Genomic DNA, 19391 nt, shown 5'->3' with positions numbered 1-19391 from the left:
TTCTGTCTTGCTCTGGCCTATGCTCAATCAAAAAGCATATTATTTTGTCCGTTATTTTAGGCCATGTTGCTGGATCCCTGTGTTGAAAATTTTCTTCCGAGGCCACTGGAAATTCTAAGATTTCTGAATGAGGTTCATCCTCGTCCATTTCAGCTGGGCCTGAAAGCTAGGCATTTTCATCTTCCCTGGTTGGTTCTGAATCAGTTGTGCAAAATTCTTCTTGACTTTGGCTGATGAAAATCTCCTCTTCAATTAATTCCAAATGATGATCTGAACTCAATTAAAGTCAATTATAGGATCTGTTGAATTGTCATTAATTTCAATACAAATATCCTGTGAAATAATTTGTTTCTCCACTGAGTTGGTTACCAACCACTTTTTGAAACAGTTTTGTAGTTTCTCGTCACTTTCTTGGCGCTGTTTTCTTTTCTTCTTAAATTCAGCACCAGATAACTTTTGGGTTAGACTTATAACAGAATTATAATGCTCAAAAGTTATCAAAGGTATGTTAGTGTTATAGGGCTCTTTTTTGTTCAGTATATGAGCTTTAATATTTAAGAGTTTGTGTCAAGAGGCGGAATTTTAATTAATTTTCTTATTAGTTTCACAAACTGATTATTGTTTTTTTAATTTATTAAAATTTGCGCCCTCCCAATTTTGGCACCTCAGGCCGCGGCCCGGCCGGCCCCACCCTTGGTACGGGTCTGGGTATTCTAAATAACATTTAGACAGATACTAATATCCAATCCATTGATTGATAAATAGCAAGGTATTCTAAATAATATTTAGACAGGTACTAATATCCATTGATAAATAGCAGGTATTCTAAATAATATTTAGACAGGTACTAATATCCAATCCATTGATATTCATGCAACAGCTACCGAAACATTCAAAGTTTGTAAAAGTTAATTATATTAGAAACTTTTTTTTTTTCAAACCTTTAAAAAGGAAACAATAAGTATAGTTTTTCTATATGTATATAGTTATTTTTCTATCGCTTACTAAAAACTATTGAAGTAAGGAATAAGTATAGAAAAGGTTGGTGTGGAATAGATTTATGAACACCTATATTTTACAGATCTGGACAGCTGGTTTTAAATAATTTGTTTTTATTTTTGTTACTTTAGAGTGGTTGTTATTTTTAGCAACAAAATAGGATAAAACAAGCACAAAAAAAAAAAGTTTCAAGTCGACATTAAAAAGAATGATTTTCCTATATTTTATTTGTTTTGCTTTTTGAAAAGGAAAGCAAAAATATAAATTCAGGCCGTGTTTTAAAGCATAAAGCATTTTAAAAATGACACTTTTATGTACACGTTAATTTAACATAACCGGTAAGCCATTTTTTTCATTTTTAACATAAGCCATTTTTTTTCATTTTTTAATATTTAAACAAGTCTTTAATATTTAAACAAAGAAACCATTTAATTGATATGATAAAAGAAGTAGTTTAAAACCACTTTAAATGACGATTATGTAAAAAAATTTGCATGACAATTTCATTTAATATTTGCGCTATTTAGAAACAACAAAGAAAATTTTAATTTTATTAACCTAACTTTTCCATCAAAAATGCTCAGTAAAAAAAAAAAAAAAAGATGTTTTAGGCGCATAAAAAAAAAGAAATCATAAGATAAACATAAATAGAGCAAAAATATTTATTAAGGCAATTTCTCATAACAAACAATAACAAAAATAATTACCCAATTTTAAAAAAATAATAAAAAACAAAACAAAAAATAATTAGCTACTCGTTAAATGTTTTTATATATTAGCGCCACTTTTTACATTTAAAATTTTGTTTGTTTGTTTTGATATAATGATTAATTTTATCAAAAAAATGAAAAAGCATTAATTATATCACAAACTTTAAACAACATCTTATAAACAGTTTATTTTTTTATAATTTGAAAAAAAAAATTCTTTTATGGATATAAATCTATTATTAATTTTTTTGCTTGAATTTACGCTTGAAGTAATATAGCTCTTGGAATGTCTTTGTTTATATTTACAAGTTTTATTTTGCAAAAATAATAGTTTAGAAAAATAATATTTTTAATAGCTAAATCAGTTAATCTATAAATCAGCTAATCTAATCAGCTTTCTATAAATAACAGATTGTGCAATATCAAAAAAGTAAAAACAAATTTTCTTATAATTAAGAAAGAATTTTGATTTAAAAAGTTATTTAAATTTAAAGTTTTAAATTTAAATAACTTTTAGTTTTTTTCTTGGTTTTTCTTCCTCTTTTTCTATTTTTACAAAAACTCTATGTAAACATGTTATAACTTATAACATCGCATCAAAAATATTTATAAAATGTACGTTTAACTTTTTTTATCTTAAGGCAAGTGAAGGCACAACGGTATATACTCTGTAATAAATGACACTTGGAAAATTAAATCTTTGTTTGTCACAAAAAAAAACCATTAACTAGAGTTTTTTTCTTTGCAAAAAGAAATATTTTTTGTATGTTAATAACTTTTTAAAAGTAAAAAATCATTATTTTTGAAGCAGTAATTTTAAGAAACAATAAAAAAATAAAAATAATCACATATTTTAATTCATTTATACAAATGTCGAGAAAAGAAATTAATTAATGTTGAATGATAATAAAAAATGTAATAGTAAATTTAATTATCAAAAACTAAAAAAAGACATTCCACAGTATTTACATTTACAAAATAACACTTCTAGATTTGTTCATCTTAATTATTAAAATAAACTTGTTTTGCAGTAATTTATTTTATAGCCGTAGTTTAAATAAGTTAATGTCCTTAAATAATAAAAAAAAATAAAGGTAAGTCATTAAAATTTTATGACGTCAAAATAACAACGAGCTTCTAATTAGGCTAGACACATAAATTTGGTATCAATGTGCAGCATTTGATGGCCTCATTCATCTAAACATACTTTAAAGTCAAAATATTTAGTTTAAATTATTCATGCAACTGCCTACTATTATATAAGAGAAATTAGTATTTCTGGGTGAAAAAGATTAAGAGTCAGGTTAAGGCCAGCAGCTTAAGGCCAATGTAAATTAGTATTCCAACCTTACAACTATCTTTTGACACCCAGTTATTAACATTAACACAAAAGTTTGCAAAATTATAACAATTTTTGTTGCAAAAAACCAAAGTTTTAACAAATTATATATTAAAATTCGGTTACTTGAAACTTCATAATCTTTTGTAATATCATTCAGTTAAAGATATATAACAGTCTAGTACAAAACAAGTTTAAAAATTCGTTACATACTTTGTTTGATTTTTTTATTATTACTTTTTAAATCTTTTCATCACAATTACTTTTTTACCGTTTATAAATAATAACGTTAATAAACTTTATTTAATTAAATTTGATATATATTTGTATGATTATGTTACAGTTTTAACAGAATATTGACAGATAAGACAAATATAAATGCTGAAAACAAAGGAAAATTTTAAAACGTTGATGCTAAATAAACTCATGAAGATAAGATGTAAAAAGATCTTCTGATGTACCAAACTGTCGTCGCTATTTACGTTTAACAAGCTTTTATGTTTGCTTTAAAAACTGTTAAAAAACAAGCTTTAAAAACTTTTATAAAAATAGTTCATCTTTGTTTAGAGAAATGAGTTACTTTTTGCTTTAGTTAAACTCCATCACAGATTTTTTTCAAAGCAAATTAATAAAATGATTTTACGCTGCTATTCTGCAACATTTTCAGAATATTATCAAACAATCGATATATTCTGAACTACGTGATCATACAATTAAATTATAGTTCCAATAGTAAAAAATAATGTACCTGATATTCCTTTTAAGCACTATTGCAAATAATAGTTTATAAAATATTTATATAAAAACGATTAAAGTATAAAAAGAAATAAAACCCTGAAGTACTAATGTTGTGTCATTAATTTTATCTTATAGAATGCTTTCTACGTATATATTGAGTTGAGTGGTCTAAAGATTCTAATCTTAGTAAAAAAAAAAAAGAATTGAGCAGCTTACCAGATATTGATATATCTTTTAGATCTTCTGTAACATCACTCATTTTAGAGAAAAAAAACAGGACTGCTTTTAACTGACTTATGGAATGAGTCTAGCAATTGTAATTAAATAATACGCAATGATGTAACACGTTCACGTTTTTTATGATGAAATTCGTTAACGTCGTTTACGTAACCACCATCACGACATATTAATCGTTGAGTTAAAAAATTAGACGGTAAATTATTTTTATTTGTTTATTCTTTTCATTAGGTAAAAAAAAATCAAGTGTATAAAACTAATAATTTATACAATTTAGTCTGAAGTTTAATTTGTATTAAATTTTTTTTTGGAATATCTTCTTTTATAAAATTTTTAAATATGGTTCTTTGTTCTTTTATTGTATTTACTATTATTAGTTACCTTTATTTCATTTTACTATTGTGTTCTAACAAAACTGTCATGTCTAGAAGGAAAGAAAAAGATATAGGAAATATCCATCAGGTGGCATGAAAAAAGAAAAAAAAAGGAGTTTATTGCCAGCCAGAAGGGAGCAATAAATATTTTATTTTTTAGAATTTGAAGGACTAATTTAAGTTGCCACTACTTTATCTTCTACGTCAGCATTTGGACGTTTGCCAATGATTTTTTTACCGTCTTTCAAACACTTAGCGAAGTTTAGCTCCAATCGGTTGCAAGTTTGCATTACCTCGTTGATAAAGTGGTTAACCTTATTAATATTTGATATATGTGTCAAAATTAGGAAGAAACAAGTTGGATTGCTCAGCAGTCTTACGGCTTAGAAATTTGTTATAATTACAAATTTAAGTTGTGTGATAAATTCGGTACAGCCAGAGGTTTGAATAAATGCACTATAATTAGTTGCTGGTAAAAAAGAATACCAGATTTTATAAGAGCTCTGTAGACTGATTGAAATTGAATAATGTGTTCGTTTACATTTGCTGTTTGAGAGTAGCTATATTTTGTATATGGTCTTGATTATCCAATAATAATCCGAGACGTTGTAGTTTATTTTTGAGATGTAGGGAAGAATCGTTTATTTGAATTGTGTTATTTGTAATTGAACTTTTATCTGAGGTACTAAACTCGGTTTTTTTTAATGTTCTGTTTGATATAAAGGTTTTTGCAATGGGCTTGAACTTTATCAACTAATTCTTGTAGGCCACAAAGAGTAGGACTTTAAAGGATTATATTGTGAACATAAGCGATAATGTGTATATGCTACTTATTGTTGCTCTATTTTTGCAATCTGTAACAATTTGTTATAGATTACACATTAATATACTTTCAGCGCAGATATTTTACAAATGTGGCGATAAAATGGACCCTCGAAAACTATTTGGTTTATGTTCAATGTATGATACACCAGCAGTACCTGAGCGGTATAATGACTGTAGTGCGCTGCTGATAGCAGTAAATTTATGTTGTAATAAAGTTTTTCAAAATAAAATTATGTTTTTTACGCAGAAGGTTGTTGCGTTGTTGTTGTTTTTTTTTGTGTGTGTGTTTTTATTTCCCATCAGACCAGTCATAAGAAATAATGATAAAAGAGTTGTAATTACTACTATTAGTTACTTTTATTTCATTTTACTATTGTGATTTAACAAAACTGTCATGCCTAGATGGGAAAAAGACAGATATAGCAAATATCCATCAGGTGGCATGAAGAAATAAAAAAAGGGAATTTATTGCCAGCCAGAAGAGAGCAATCAAAAAATTTGCAGTGATCAAGATAAGGTAAGAGATGAGTTGCAGCAGGTTATCAATGGCAATAGTGATTTTTAGAAAACAATAGTGCACTGGCAAAAGTCATAATCACACTCCAATAGAAAAGTTGCAGGAGATTACAAGCCTTGACACAATCTGTCCTAATAAGCCTAGCAGTTTTATAAAAACAGATTATAAAAGCAGTTTTCTAGATCTAAAAGAGTTGCCAAACATCTTGAGTGATAATTTCTGGATCTTCATGGTTAAGCATGGCCCTACTTAAATTAAATAAAAATCCAGCAATTTCCTAAAGATCTAAGCAATAGGTCATTTTCAGTAAAACGCTATAAGCATGTGCTGAAAAATTGAGAAATAATGTCAAGAAGATCGATTTTGTGTAAAATATTTGCTCAGCCAATTAAAACCAAAGAACGCTTTGGTTGACAAAAATTGTTCCAGTGACTGGAAATATCTCTCAGAAAGACTAAAGGATATGACAACACTTAATACCATTGTGAAACTATGATGCAGTGGTTCAACTTTGATGATGCAGCATGTCAACAAAAGAATAAATGAGAGAAACAAAAATTAGTTAAAGTGCTGCAACGTGTTGTGGGAATAATTCGATTTTTAGCAAGCAGAAATTTGGCATTTAGAAGTAAGAAGAAGTCATTATTAAAGGGAAAAAAAGGAATTTTACTTCCATTTGATCTTTTTAGAAGCCATCTTAATTCAAGAGGAGAAACAACAGACAAAGTTATGGAGAAGACAAATTTTGCCAAAGCTGATAAAGTTCTCGCACAAATTTGGTCTACCACAGTCATTGATGGATTTGAAACTAAAGCCGAGTACATAAAACCTAACTCTGAAAAATATGTACAGTTCAAACATTTTGGAGCAGAGTGCGATGCTAAACATGTCAGAGACAGTCAATACTTTCTTTAAATTTTAAAATGTAATGATCAAAACTGCTGTATTCGTTGTTGCAGCCCACTGTTTCATCTTATTACAACTGGTTTTTGTTCACCACCAATTTCTTTGTTCCAAGGAGAAGATGGTCTATAATGCAATAATACAAAGAACAACTTTGCATCCCTCTTTTTAAACTTATCACTTGGCAAAACAATTTTGCTCACGACAGGTAAAAAAAGTATCCCAATGGATTGCCATTTGACAAATCATGTCCAAGCATTCGAAATTCTTTATCAGAAAGAATTTGTGCTAATTGCAGTTTATATTTTGCCAGTATCAAATCAATGAGACAACACAAAGCAGTTTGCTCAAGTATTGGATATTTAAATGAGATTCAAAAAATTTGACCTCGTTGCCTAGTTGCTCAACATCTATCTGAACTCATGTATGTGTTTTTAAATTCGGACAAACAAACAGTAATTTGATATGATCAGGACAATGTTGATACCTCTGATAAAATTATTGAATAACATGGAACTCCAATACTTGAAGGTCAAAGTTCGATTTGGAAACAAATTAAGGTTTTAGACGTCACGTCACACATTTCTTCAAAATGCCACAAAATGTCACATAGTGGAGGGAGGTTTATAAAAACGGCAAAAAAAAGTATAATGTATTATTTGAACAGCCCCCAACGGCACAGAAAATGACAAATAGTATTGCTGAAAAAATTAAAAAGCAAAACATTACTCAGAACACTTGAATGTACTTTTGATTTTAGCCACAAAGAACAATTGTTTGTAACTGAAAAAGGCTAGGCAGAAACTTTAATAGAAGAACTTCACAATTAGAGACTGAAAAAGGTTTTGCACAAACTTTAATAGAAGAAGTTCCGTTCAGTTTTAAAGTTTCCATCAAGTCTTTTTCTGCCTCAACATCAAAGTGGGGTGTATTTCAAAAAAAATGCACCTCTTTTATCACCCAAACCACTAATGGGGTATATTTCAAAAAAATGCACTTCTTTTATCACCCAAACTACTAGGGAAACACAATATTAGTGTCAGATAAACAGTATTAAGGAAATACGCTACCAAATGACTGGTGTAGTCTGTGAATAGTAGAACTTAAAAGTGGAGTAATGTTGATACATGACAATTTTAGAACAGGAGAATATTTAATGGGATTGACATTATGATATGACATTTTAGTCAAAGTGAATGTAATTAGCTGAATATTGCAGTAGGAAAACATAAAAATGGACCTAGATGTGAACCATTTGAACTAGCTCATATCTTTTTTTAAGGAGAAACGTTTTATAGACTTTGCAAATGACTTGATTACAGTCTTGATAAAGCTTTAAGTTCAAGAAAAAAAGGAGCATTGCGAAGAAAAAGCCTTTTGATAATACACTTATAATGTTAAGTAATATTGAAAGCATAACTCTTTATGAGGAATTGCAACATTTTAAAAACGTCATTCCAAGTCATTGTTTAACTGTTGAGAGAGTTTTGTGCAAAATAATTGGAAGTCATCTATCTAACTGTCTATAAACTTGATTTTTATACACTTATACTTGACTTTTATGCACTTATATTCAACTTTTACAAGGTAAAGTGGCTAACATTGACACATCTTTTGAAAATAATTTTTTTTTAACTGTGACCAAGTAAATTTGGTATGCATAATTAATAGTGTTTACCAATGATATTGTTGTCATAACCTGATGAAGAATTTAATTAGCTATCTAATATTATTGTTAGATAATTAATTAATTTGTTGTGGTTCAACTGCCAATGTTATCCCCTATATAGGGTTTCATATGTTTTATGCTGTAAATGTTAAATACACCATGAGGGGTAACATTGTCATTGGAATTTTGAGAAAAAAAAATAGAGAAAACATTTTTAAAATATATTAGCATCAACCTACATTTGGCTTTCAAAATTAGCTGTAGACCTATATATAATTTAAATAACCCTGAAAACATAACGAAAAATTATTTTTTAAAGGATATCAATTAGCTTCAGTTCTTGTATTGTCTACTTGAAGATATAAAAAAAGTTAGTTAGTTAATGATTGAAAACTTTTTTCTCTTACAATGTCAAAAATTACCAAACTATTAAGCTCAACAACAAATCAATGACTCAATATCTGACTCCGATAAAAATCTCGCAGCAATTTTTTTGCTGGATTTCTTTGTAACAGATTATTTGATTTAATTTATACAACACAAATTATTATTTGTGTTGTAGAAATTAAATCAAACACTAAATTGTATTATTTTATTAATTCTAGATTTTAACTTTCGTCAAGTGTCGGTTTTTAGATCTAGCATTAACATATTGTCGGGAATAATGCAAATCTAGCATTAGCTACTATATTTGGGTATTTATAATTTTAACACCAAATATCTATTGTTGACATTACAAAAAACATGAATAATACTCTTTATACTAAAATTAGCCAAAAATCTGTTTAAATAATTTAAATAAAAAATATTAAGTTTCAACTTTCTCCACTAAAACATCTGTAGTGCAAATACGTGGTATTATTCAATACTAGTTACGCGGTTTTGCACTAACACCGACGATGTGATGTATTGGTACATTTTTTTTTTATTCGGGTTGGGTGGGGTAATGACCCTCATTCTAAGGGGTAATGTGGTTCTTATTAACATTTATTTGTTTTGCAGAAGAACGGTTTAAGGTAAAAGTTTTTTTTTGTATTTTATAGGTGGTTAAAACAGCTCTCTAAATGTTGATTATCAGCCTACTAGGCAAATTCTTAAGTATATTTTTTATTCAAAGCTGCGCATACATTTAAAGAGGGATTTTTATCGAAAACCTTAAGCTTCATTAAAAACGGGGTCTAACTCATAGAAAATATTTTATCTGAAAAAAAATTACCAAATTATTAGGTTCAATTAGTTTTTTGACGGAATGATGCATAGTTTTTTGGAAATAAGCAACATAATTGGGTGGGGTAATGTGGATCTATATGTCAATGTAAAATAAAGACCCACATTAATAAGTACCTTTAAAATGAAAATTAGTATAAATTAGAAGTCTGACTATGTTTGTGGATTCATTTTTCTGGAGTCATGTTGCTAGGGATTCCTTTAGATGATCATTAAAGATGTAATGATATCATATTTTCAATTAAAACTAGTAGATAACGCAGCATGGCAGTTTTTGAAGGATTGCACATTGAATTTTTATTATATAAACATGCCGTTTTTGTAGACTTAAACATAATTTCATAATGCTTTGGCTTTTATAAATACTTTGACTTTTAAATTTGAATATCACATATTTAATTTGGAGAACTACAATATGATTTATTCTATATATTAGGAAAATTTGTAAAATAAAAACTATGAATATTGAACCGCAAGAATGCTCTGCATCAGGGCCGATGACACAGGTTTCGAAGTGGAGGGGCACAATAGTCAATTTCTAAAAAAGTCCTCTATATCTAGAACTTTTCTTTTTTATTTAAAAAAAAAAGGTCTTTTAGAAAAAAAGTGGGGGAGCACGTACCCCCACTGGCCTCCCTGTGTTGTCGACCCTTTGCATTTCTTAAAAATTAGCTAACAGAAGTAGAAAAAAGTATAGATTTTACATTTCTATTTTAGCGCATTGAGCGAGTTTTTTTGCGTTTAAAATATCTATAAAAATATTCAATGGCTTCAGTCATATTTGACTATAAGTTGGTATATTAAAAATAGAATGTAACTTAGACCCATATTACCACACTAAACGAGGTGATGTGGGCCTGCAGAATACAACTCAAATAAGTGCTTAGATATCTTAAAATTTATGTATAAACTTTTTTTGATGTAGGTTACTAAAATGATGTCTAATGATGATTTTAAGCTACATATACTTTTTGTTTAAAGTCAGAAAGGTTCAGATTACCTTAATCTACCTTAACTCTTTTAATTTAGGATTTGCTTTGATTGATTCTATTTCATGTAACCTTTAAAGATTCATTAGATGTAAAACATTTTTCCAACTTTTGCTTGATTCTTGGCTCATGGGAACACTGAACCATTTCTGCCAATATTACTCCAAAATTTAAATACGCGTTTAAAAAAAATGCTGTAAAAAATCTTAAATCTTTTTAGAAACAACATCATAAAAACACAAATAAAAATCAAAAAAAAAAAGAAGAAAAGAAAAGGAATTACTACGCTTAAAAAAGTAGTAACAAAATATTTCTTGAATAGTTGAGCTTAATCTAAGTTTAATGTTGCAATATTGTTATTGTTGTGGATGTTTTTTTTTCGACTCCGACAATTGCTTTTCTACATGCTGTTTTGGTTTTGTTTTGTGAAAAGCAATACTCGTTATAGGTTAAACCATTTCTGTTTGATATATATTGGCAATATTTTGTCTGTTTATTTTTATTTCGTTTCGTATTCGATAGTCAATCCGTTTTGAGCGAATTATGCTTTTGATATTAGATTTTGGTATATTTTTGTTGATACTAGTTTTAAGCTTATAGTAAAAGGTATTTCATAGTTGTTCAGAGATGGGTGTTGGACAGAGTTTAATGGTTGCAAGATTATTAATTTGTTAATTTTACCTTTTGTGTTTAAAAGTTTAGTACAAATTTATTTTTTTTTAAACATCTTCACTTCCAACAAGGCTGCATGCAACCACTAATTAGAGTTGGAAGTTACTAGATGGGAAAAGATGAAGATTGTAGAGCAAGATAACAACTGACAGATGACTCAGAAGATTGGAAGTTTTATGAATCAGGAAAGCAAGATAAAGGAAGCGAATTCGAAAGAACTGGTGTTCGAGGGAAAAAACTAGACAAATAAGAGTTTTTGGAGCACATAGGAACAGTGACAGAAAAAAGATGAGACTTAATTGAATGACAAGTAACATGATAATTAGTTTTAGTAGATGACACAAGAGACGCTATCTCTTTAGAGCAGTGCTCATACGACGATGTGATAATGGTTGGAGGTTGACTGCAAGAGCAGGTCCAACAATGCGTTTTTGTACCTTGTCTAAAAAGAAAAAAGGCATCATTAGAAGATCAGCCCCACATATGGCAACAGTATTCCATACAAGGCTATATTTGAGATTTATAGAGATAGAGAATAGAATCCGAAGTAAGAAAGTGTTGAGCTTGATAAAGAGATGCAACCTTAGCAAATGCTTATTTTGCAATAAACTTGATATTTTTCAAGAAAGATCGGGAGTTAGAGTTAATCCTAGAAGATGAAGGGCAGATGACTCATCGAGTACATTACTTTTCATAAATATAGGAAAATCTAAATTATTGCGATGATGATTGGCTGAAAAAATTTGAGCTTTATCTGAATTAAAGTTCACCAGCCACTGTGAACCCCATGCTGTAGCAGAAATGAGATCCTTTTCAAGCTCAAATGCCCCCTCCAAGTAATCAGAGAGTTTTGGCTTCTTATCATGACATAAACAAACGGTAGTATCATCAGCAAACAATGCCGCCTTAGATGTAAGAATATCTAGAAGATTATTAATGTAAATTAAAAAGAGTGTAAGGCCAAGGATGGAACCTTGAGAAACACCTGAAGTTACAGAATAAGAGAATAAGAAGAAGAGTGCTGTTCATTGAGGACAACTTTTATATACGATTGGAAAAAAAGGATTCAATAATCTTAAATATGTTACCAGATACTTCGTAAGAAAAAGGCTTATGGAGAAAACCAGCATGCAAAACTTTATCAAAAGCTTTAAAAATGTCAAGAGCGATGGCTTTAACCTCTCCACCTTTATCTAATGCATGATAAAACTTATCGGTTATTACTGTAAGCAAATCAGCTGTAGAACGAGAAGATCGAAATCATATTGAAATATTGATGATCAGAAAGTAAGTTATTAGATTCGAGATGAAAGATTAAGTGTTTGTTAATTAAAGATTCAAAAACCTTGCTTATGATAGGAAGAAGATTAATGAGACGGTAGTTAGACAAATCAGATCGCTCTCCAGAATTTTTGAAAATAGGGATGACAGATGCCGTTTTCCAGCAAGCAGGAAAATAAGACTCTGAAAAGCACTTGATGAATAGTTTTAAAAGTATAGACGATAGCTCCGGAGAACACTTCTGCAAGACTATAACAGGTATGTTGTCTGGACAATAAGCTGTAGAAGAGTCTAAGTAGGAAATCACTTTATATACAGAAGCTGGAGTGATACAAATGTCAAGTAATGGGTCAACCTGTTTGACGGCTATATCAGGTACTAGTGGAATCAGGAGATGATATTGATGAAAAGCTCATAGCAAACAATTCAGTTTTGTTTTTAGGTGAGGTGACAAAGTCTGAACCATACAAGAGAGGTAGAATTACAGATTTTCCCTTATTATTGATTCTATTAAAGGTTCTCCAGAAGTCACGAGAGCCTAGTTTTTATGATAAAACACGAGATTTCATGACCTGAGTATAGTGGGCATGGGAGTTAGACATTTTTACAATAGTTTCCAGCAGTAACAGACGTCTGTTTTCTGGAAAACTGTTTTGCTGATAGATATGGAAGTAAGAGTTTTGATTGGCAATTGCAGCAGCATAATGTAAGGAAAATATTGGAAAAGAGTGAGGCTTGACCTGATTGAGAAAGGAAAAAGTTAAGGGCTTTAACGCCAGCAGAGTCACTGATACTAGAGCCAAGCCATTCAAAGTGATGAGGATTAAAGTCATCAACAACAACGATATCGGCTGATGGATAAATAGAAGGCTTGGTCAATTTGATTAGAAATAAATCGAAAAGAGTGCAGTTTTGAGATGAAGGAGAGCAATATAGAACAAAGAGAAAGGCAATAGAGTGAAGTGATGCTAAACAAAAGCACATAAAAGAATAGTCTGTGGATTCAAACCTAGTTTCCCGAAAAATGGGTGAATTCTTACAAATGTAATTGCCCAGGTAAAGCATGTGATTATTGGAATCTTTACAAATTAAAGGAAAATAACCATTAACACTAAGATCACAAGATAAGACAGCTGAAATCAAATTAGTCTCACAAAGAGCAAGTAGGTCCGGTGAACTTTGCCAGAGATAAGACTCAACCGAAGAAAAGTTACTTTGAAGACCATGAATATTAGTGAATGATAGGTTTAGAGAACTTGGTAATAACAATGGTTTTTTGTGTTTAATAGTTTTTAGTACTATTTTCATTTTTAAATTTGGTAAAGAACTTAACTCAAAGCATAGATAGTACTCAGTACACTGTTTAATAGTCCAAGCAATTGCCTCATTACAATTAATAAACCCTAAGCCGTAACGAAGGGCCCCAAATGTGGCCTTGACAATGCACACCAAAAGTACAAACAAGGACACCATCCATGCGCAACATAGCACTGTTAATACTTTGATATTTTTTAGCTGCTGATGGAATCAGCCTCTCTGAGAGCTACCACAGAGTTCAGGAAACCTGACCATCAGCCGGTCAAAAAATGTATCTGCGTCAGTCTACTAGGTGAAGAAGGGGTGCGAGGTTGGTCAACAGATAGAACCTGTTGTGCTGATTTGTGCAGTTGTAGTTTTCATTATCACTATTTGGTGATCTGTAAAATAAGTAAAAATATAAAAATCTTTTTTTGTTTTTATTACAGTTTCACAACTGAGTGATATAGACAAAAATATGTCAAGGTTTATTAAGGATGACTTTAGGGTGTAAAGTATAAATATTGTTTAATATTTATACATGACTCTCCTCTACGGCATGAGATGTTGCTGACGAGCAAACTTGTGATTATTGATTTCAATTTTTTTAATTTTGGGTAGAGTTTCTGTTATAAAAAATAATTTGGGGTTTTAAATGCATCGTCTCCAATTTAAATGAGCTCATTACGTTTATTTATTAGTGAGCCAGTATTTGTCTACGTAGCTTTTGCGGAATTAATTTTAGTATTTTTTTCAATGATTTTAAAATTAATTTAATTTCGTCTTGTTTTATTATATTTTTTGTTTACTAAAGTTGAGTTTGATTACTAAGTTGCGCCCTTGATGCACCACCGAACGGGTGAGTTTGGTTCATTTTCTAGAAGTTGTTTTTTTTTATATACATATCTTTCTTTTCTAATTTCAGAATCAATTATTTTTTCAACGACTGTAATATCTGGGTTTATGATGACATTTAATATAGTAGGATTATTTCATTTACAATTCCTTTTTAATTTTGACAACGGCCTTAGCACTAAATAATCAGCTCAAAAACTGAATTACAAGCTAATAAGAGATATTTAGTACGTTTTCGCTTTTTCTTTCAAAAAATTTCAACCAGGACACAGATCGAAATTTTTTGTTAGAAGTGCAGGACTATAGAAACAACCAACTGAAGATTAAAGATATAATGCTATATAGATTAAATCACAAGGAGAAGTTGGCTATACAACAACAATAAAAGTTAAAGTGCATTCATCAAACGTTGACAAGAAATTACTTCAGGCATTAGTCTATGTAATCTTCTTTCTTCTAATGGAAATGTAAAGTCTGAAATTGCTTCAAATATATAATAATATTCAAAGACCTCTGATGATGATTCTAATGAATGTGAATATGCTTTTGAACCCCCCGCGAAAAAAGATAGACATAACAATATTGCACCACAGAAACTGCAGTTCTCATAGTGAAATTTCCCTTATATCAATTTAAATTCCTTTTACTAAAGTGTTGATACCCCAACACCAACTCTGCCTGCAATATATAAGGCATCTGCTAAAGAATCACATAAAGTGCAGCAGAATTTTAAAGAAACTCTTAAAAATGAAAATTGGGCTCTGCACTTTGATAATTATAAAATTTGACAATCAAAAAATCCATGTTATTGCATTAAAAACTCAGCACCATAAAGTTGTCTAGCAGCACTAACTCTTATTGATAAAAAAAACATCAAGAATAATTAATGAAATAACTGAGGTGTTAGACCAATAGCATTTGTGGGAAAACCTTAAAGCTTTAATCTGTAATACTACAAGTATCAATACTGGAGTGAGAAATGGAGTTGTTGTACTGATTCAACGGAACTTTAAAGAACAAGGCTTTTTCCAACATTATGTGTTAGAATTAGTCCTAAAGCAGTCAATTGATCAAATTCTTGGTGAACAAATCTCCCTATAAATCATATGATTTTGTGCAAGAATTCAGTATATGCAATTTTTTTTATGAATTGAAAAATGCTTACCGATGTCAACAAGAACATGGGTTATATCCCATCATTACATTTAAAGTGACGATTATTTAAACGATTAAAGTGACATCATTACATTAATTGTGACGATTGTAAAGCGCTCAAAAAATTTTTACTATAGTAGCCAATTGCTAAAATACAAAAATGATATACAAAAAACTTGGAACATAATAAAAGAGGTTATAGGTAAAAAAGATATGAGTATTAGTCGTTTACCAAAAAAACTAATTATAAATGACTGTGAAATTATTAACGACACAATAATTGCTAATTCGTTTAACCATGCATTTGTTAGCACAGGTCCAAGTTTAGCATCAAAAATAAATAAAAGTAAAACTTGCTTCAAATCATACCTAAACTCTAATAATAATATAATGGACAATAATATGCTAACAGAAACAGAATTGCTAGATGCCATGTACTTACTTAAACCAAATAAAGGTAATGGAGTTGATGATGTAAGCAGTAATGTAGTAATTAAATCAATGCCTTATTTAAAAATTCCGCTTTTGCATATATTTACGCTCTCTTTAAACCAAGGAATCTTTCCCGATAAACTTAAAATTGCAAGGGTAATACCTATACTAAAATCAGGAGATGAGACTAGTGTCTCCAATTACAGGCCTATCTCCATACTATCATGCTTTTCAAAGTTATTAGAACACATTATGTATAAAAGATTGTATTACTTTTTAGATTTAAACAATATTCTCTATAGTAAGCAATTTGGGTTTAAAAAGAGCCACTCTACTGATCAGGCTATTGTTCATCTTGTTCATGATATTTTTAAATCATTTGATGAAAATAAATATACATTAGGTGTATTTATTGATCTCAGTAAGGCTTTTGACACTGTCGATCATTACATTTTATTAACAAAATTAGAAAACTATGGTATTAAACATATAAATATTGCGTGGTTTAAAAGCTATTTGTCAAATAGAAAACAATACATTTCTTATAATGAAGGTAAAACAACCAATATGAACATAACATGTGGGGTTCCGCAAGGATCTATATTAGGGCCACTCCTATTTCTCATTTTTATTAATGATTTAAGCAAAGCTTGTACTGAACTAGATACAATTTTATTTGCAGATGACACAAATCTATTTTATGCACATAATGATATAAATATTCTGTTTAAGTCAGTAAACAAAGAGCTATTAAATCTTACTGAATGGTTTAATGCAAACAAATTATCTCTAAATGTAACCAAAACAAAATATACTTTTTTCCATCGTTTTCATGACCGAGATAAAATTCCCTTGAAACTTCCAAAACTTTGTATTGCCAATCAGGACATAAAAAGAGAAACCACTTTAAAATTTCTCGGCGTGCTTCTTGATGAAAATGTGACGTGGAGAGATCACATACAATATCTCGAAAATACAATCTCAAGAAACATAGGCCTGCTATGCAGAGCTAAGCCTTTTTTAAATCCAACTTGCTTAAAGCTTTTATATTTCTCGTTCATTCATTGCCATCTTAATTATGCAAATATTGCTTGGTGCTGTACAAATAAAAATAAAATAAAAAAACTATTTAATAAACAAAAGCATGCAATCAGAATCATTTCCAATGTGGGCCGTTATGCACACTCCCAAGCATTATTTGTTAATTTAAATATAATGAATGTTTATCAATTAAATGTCTATCAAGTTCTTATATTTATGTTCAAAATTAATAAAAATATATCTCCTAAAATATTTTACCCATTATTCAAAATAAATCAGAATAGATATCTCACCAGATTTTCAAATAACAGTTATATTCAACCCAAAAGTTATTTTGCGGCGACCGAATTTTCAATTTCTACTAGAGGGCCGAAATTATGGAATAAAATATTAACTAATGAACTTAAAACAATTTCTATGCTAAATGAGTTTAAGAATAAATTAAAGCAAAAACTACAGATGATCGACGTAGCGCTCAGCTTTTTCTGAAGTTTTAATGAGGTTTGAAAAAAAAAATATATATATATATATATAGATATATATATATATATAATTATGGTTTATAAGAATTATTCACATATTTAAAGGTACATGCTGGTGTAAAAGGAAAGCTTCAGGATTATGCGTATTTACTTGCTTGCTTTTTAGTAATATAGTTTCTTTGTACAAATTCTTTTTTCTTTTTTTTTTAATTTTTCTTAACCAACACAAAAACAAGAAGTTAAAGTAGGACTTTAACTTTTTGTTAAAGATTGATTTTTATTCTATTAAGTCTTTAGAAAAACGTTTTATATTATATAGTGTTGCGTTTTTTAATTTTTATTGTCTTATATTTACGGTATAGACTAAGGGGCTTGGTGATAAGACCAATTATGTCTTCTTCTTGCCCCTGCTATTTGTATTTATATTATGCTTTACGACTTTAATAAATTTATATGGCAAAAAAAAAAAAAAAAAAAAAAAAAAAAAAAAAAAAAAAAAAGCATTACTTAAAATAAGTAATGCAAGGTGGACCTCTAGGGCAATATATGCCTCACTTGCTTTTCTGCTACTTTCAGACCAATGTGAACGGCTAGTTGAAATTTGTGAATTGATTTGTTGAACTTGGTTTGATGTTTGATTCATTGATCATTCTTACAAAGAAGAAAACTAGTATAACTAAATAGAAAATACAAGAAAGCACAAACAATTTTAGGAAACATTGGATTAGAGACAATAAAGCACTTCAAACATAAAGAGGTAATATTTGCGCCAAGAGAGCAATTAAATTCATGCAAAAAGTAAAGTGTAAAAGTGTTGAAAAATCAATTTGAAGTTTAGTTTATCAGGCAACTACTTGTATACAAGTATTTGATTGCACTTTATTATATATTCAATTACTATTTCTAAATTGAACTTGGATAAAGCTTTTTTATTTCAAAGAAATTTAGGTTGAACTAAAATGATTTTATCTATTGGTAATCATAATTAAAAGTTCTTTGTAACGCCATCTTTATCACTTACATTTTCGTACAAAATTAAAGATTGACGCATATGCGCAAGATAAACAATAGGGTAAAGTGACCTTCTAGCTGATTTTCAAAAGCACTAAAATCTTTAATCAATAGTTCTGTCATAAAATAAAAAGTAATATTTCATCTTAGTAATTTTTAAAATATTCAATTTAAAATATACGAAAACTTCCCAATGCTTCGAAAACATATTTGAAATGTTTAATAATCTAAACTTTTTGTCTCCGTAAACTCAATGTTTGGTATTTTCAAAGTTTAAGACTACGTTTAAGTTCTTAAACGTTTGTTAATCGGTCGAATTGCAAGTTATATTTTTTAATATAACTTGAAATTCGACCGAAATTGAAATAATATTGTTAAAACTGTATAATATTAAAAATTCTTTTAATTTGTGAATTTCTTTAAACAACCAGAATTAAGGTCATTTGACCTTAATTCTCGCTAGAAATAGGTCTTTTAGCTAGCATTTAAAAAATTGGTACCTAAACAGATGTTAACTTTAATTTTTTTTAAAACTTTATACAATTGTATTCATCGTTAAGTAACCTATTTTAATCCAATATTGTTTGTTTATATTACGCGTTGCGAATTTATTTTCTTAAAAAATATCGGCAAAAGAGC

General features: G+C 29.3%; 1 protein-coding gene across 2 annotated transcripts in view; it reads right to left on the bottom strand.

The window, feature by feature from the left end:
• Nucleotides 1-4206, bottom strand: part of LOC100200075 (asparagine--tRNA ligase, cytoplasmic) — a 47739-nt gene extending 43533 nt beyond the window's left edge. Inside the window, exon 1 of one of the 2 annotated variants that reach the window (XM_065816437.1) lies at nt 4003-4206. In XM_065816437.1, coding sequence (XP_065672509.1) covers nt 4003-4045 — 43 coding nt within the window. In that variant the 5' untranslated portion in view covers nt 4046-4206. The remainder of the gene's footprint in view (nt 1-4002) is intronic. The other variant, XM_065816436.1, reaches the window with a different exon arrangement.
• Nucleotides 4207-19391: the final 15185 nt, after the last annotated feature.

This window comes from Hydra vulgaris, chromosome 13 (genome assembly GCF_038396675.1).
Source record: "Hydra vulgaris chromosome 13, alternate assembly HydraT2T_AEP".
NCBI classification, from domain to species: Eukaryota; Metazoa; Cnidaria; class Hydrozoa; order Anthoathecata; family Hydridae; genus Hydra; species Hydra vulgaris.
The sequence above is the reverse complement of the archived record's forward strand: the minus strand, read 5'-3'. Positions and strand labels throughout refer to the sequence as shown.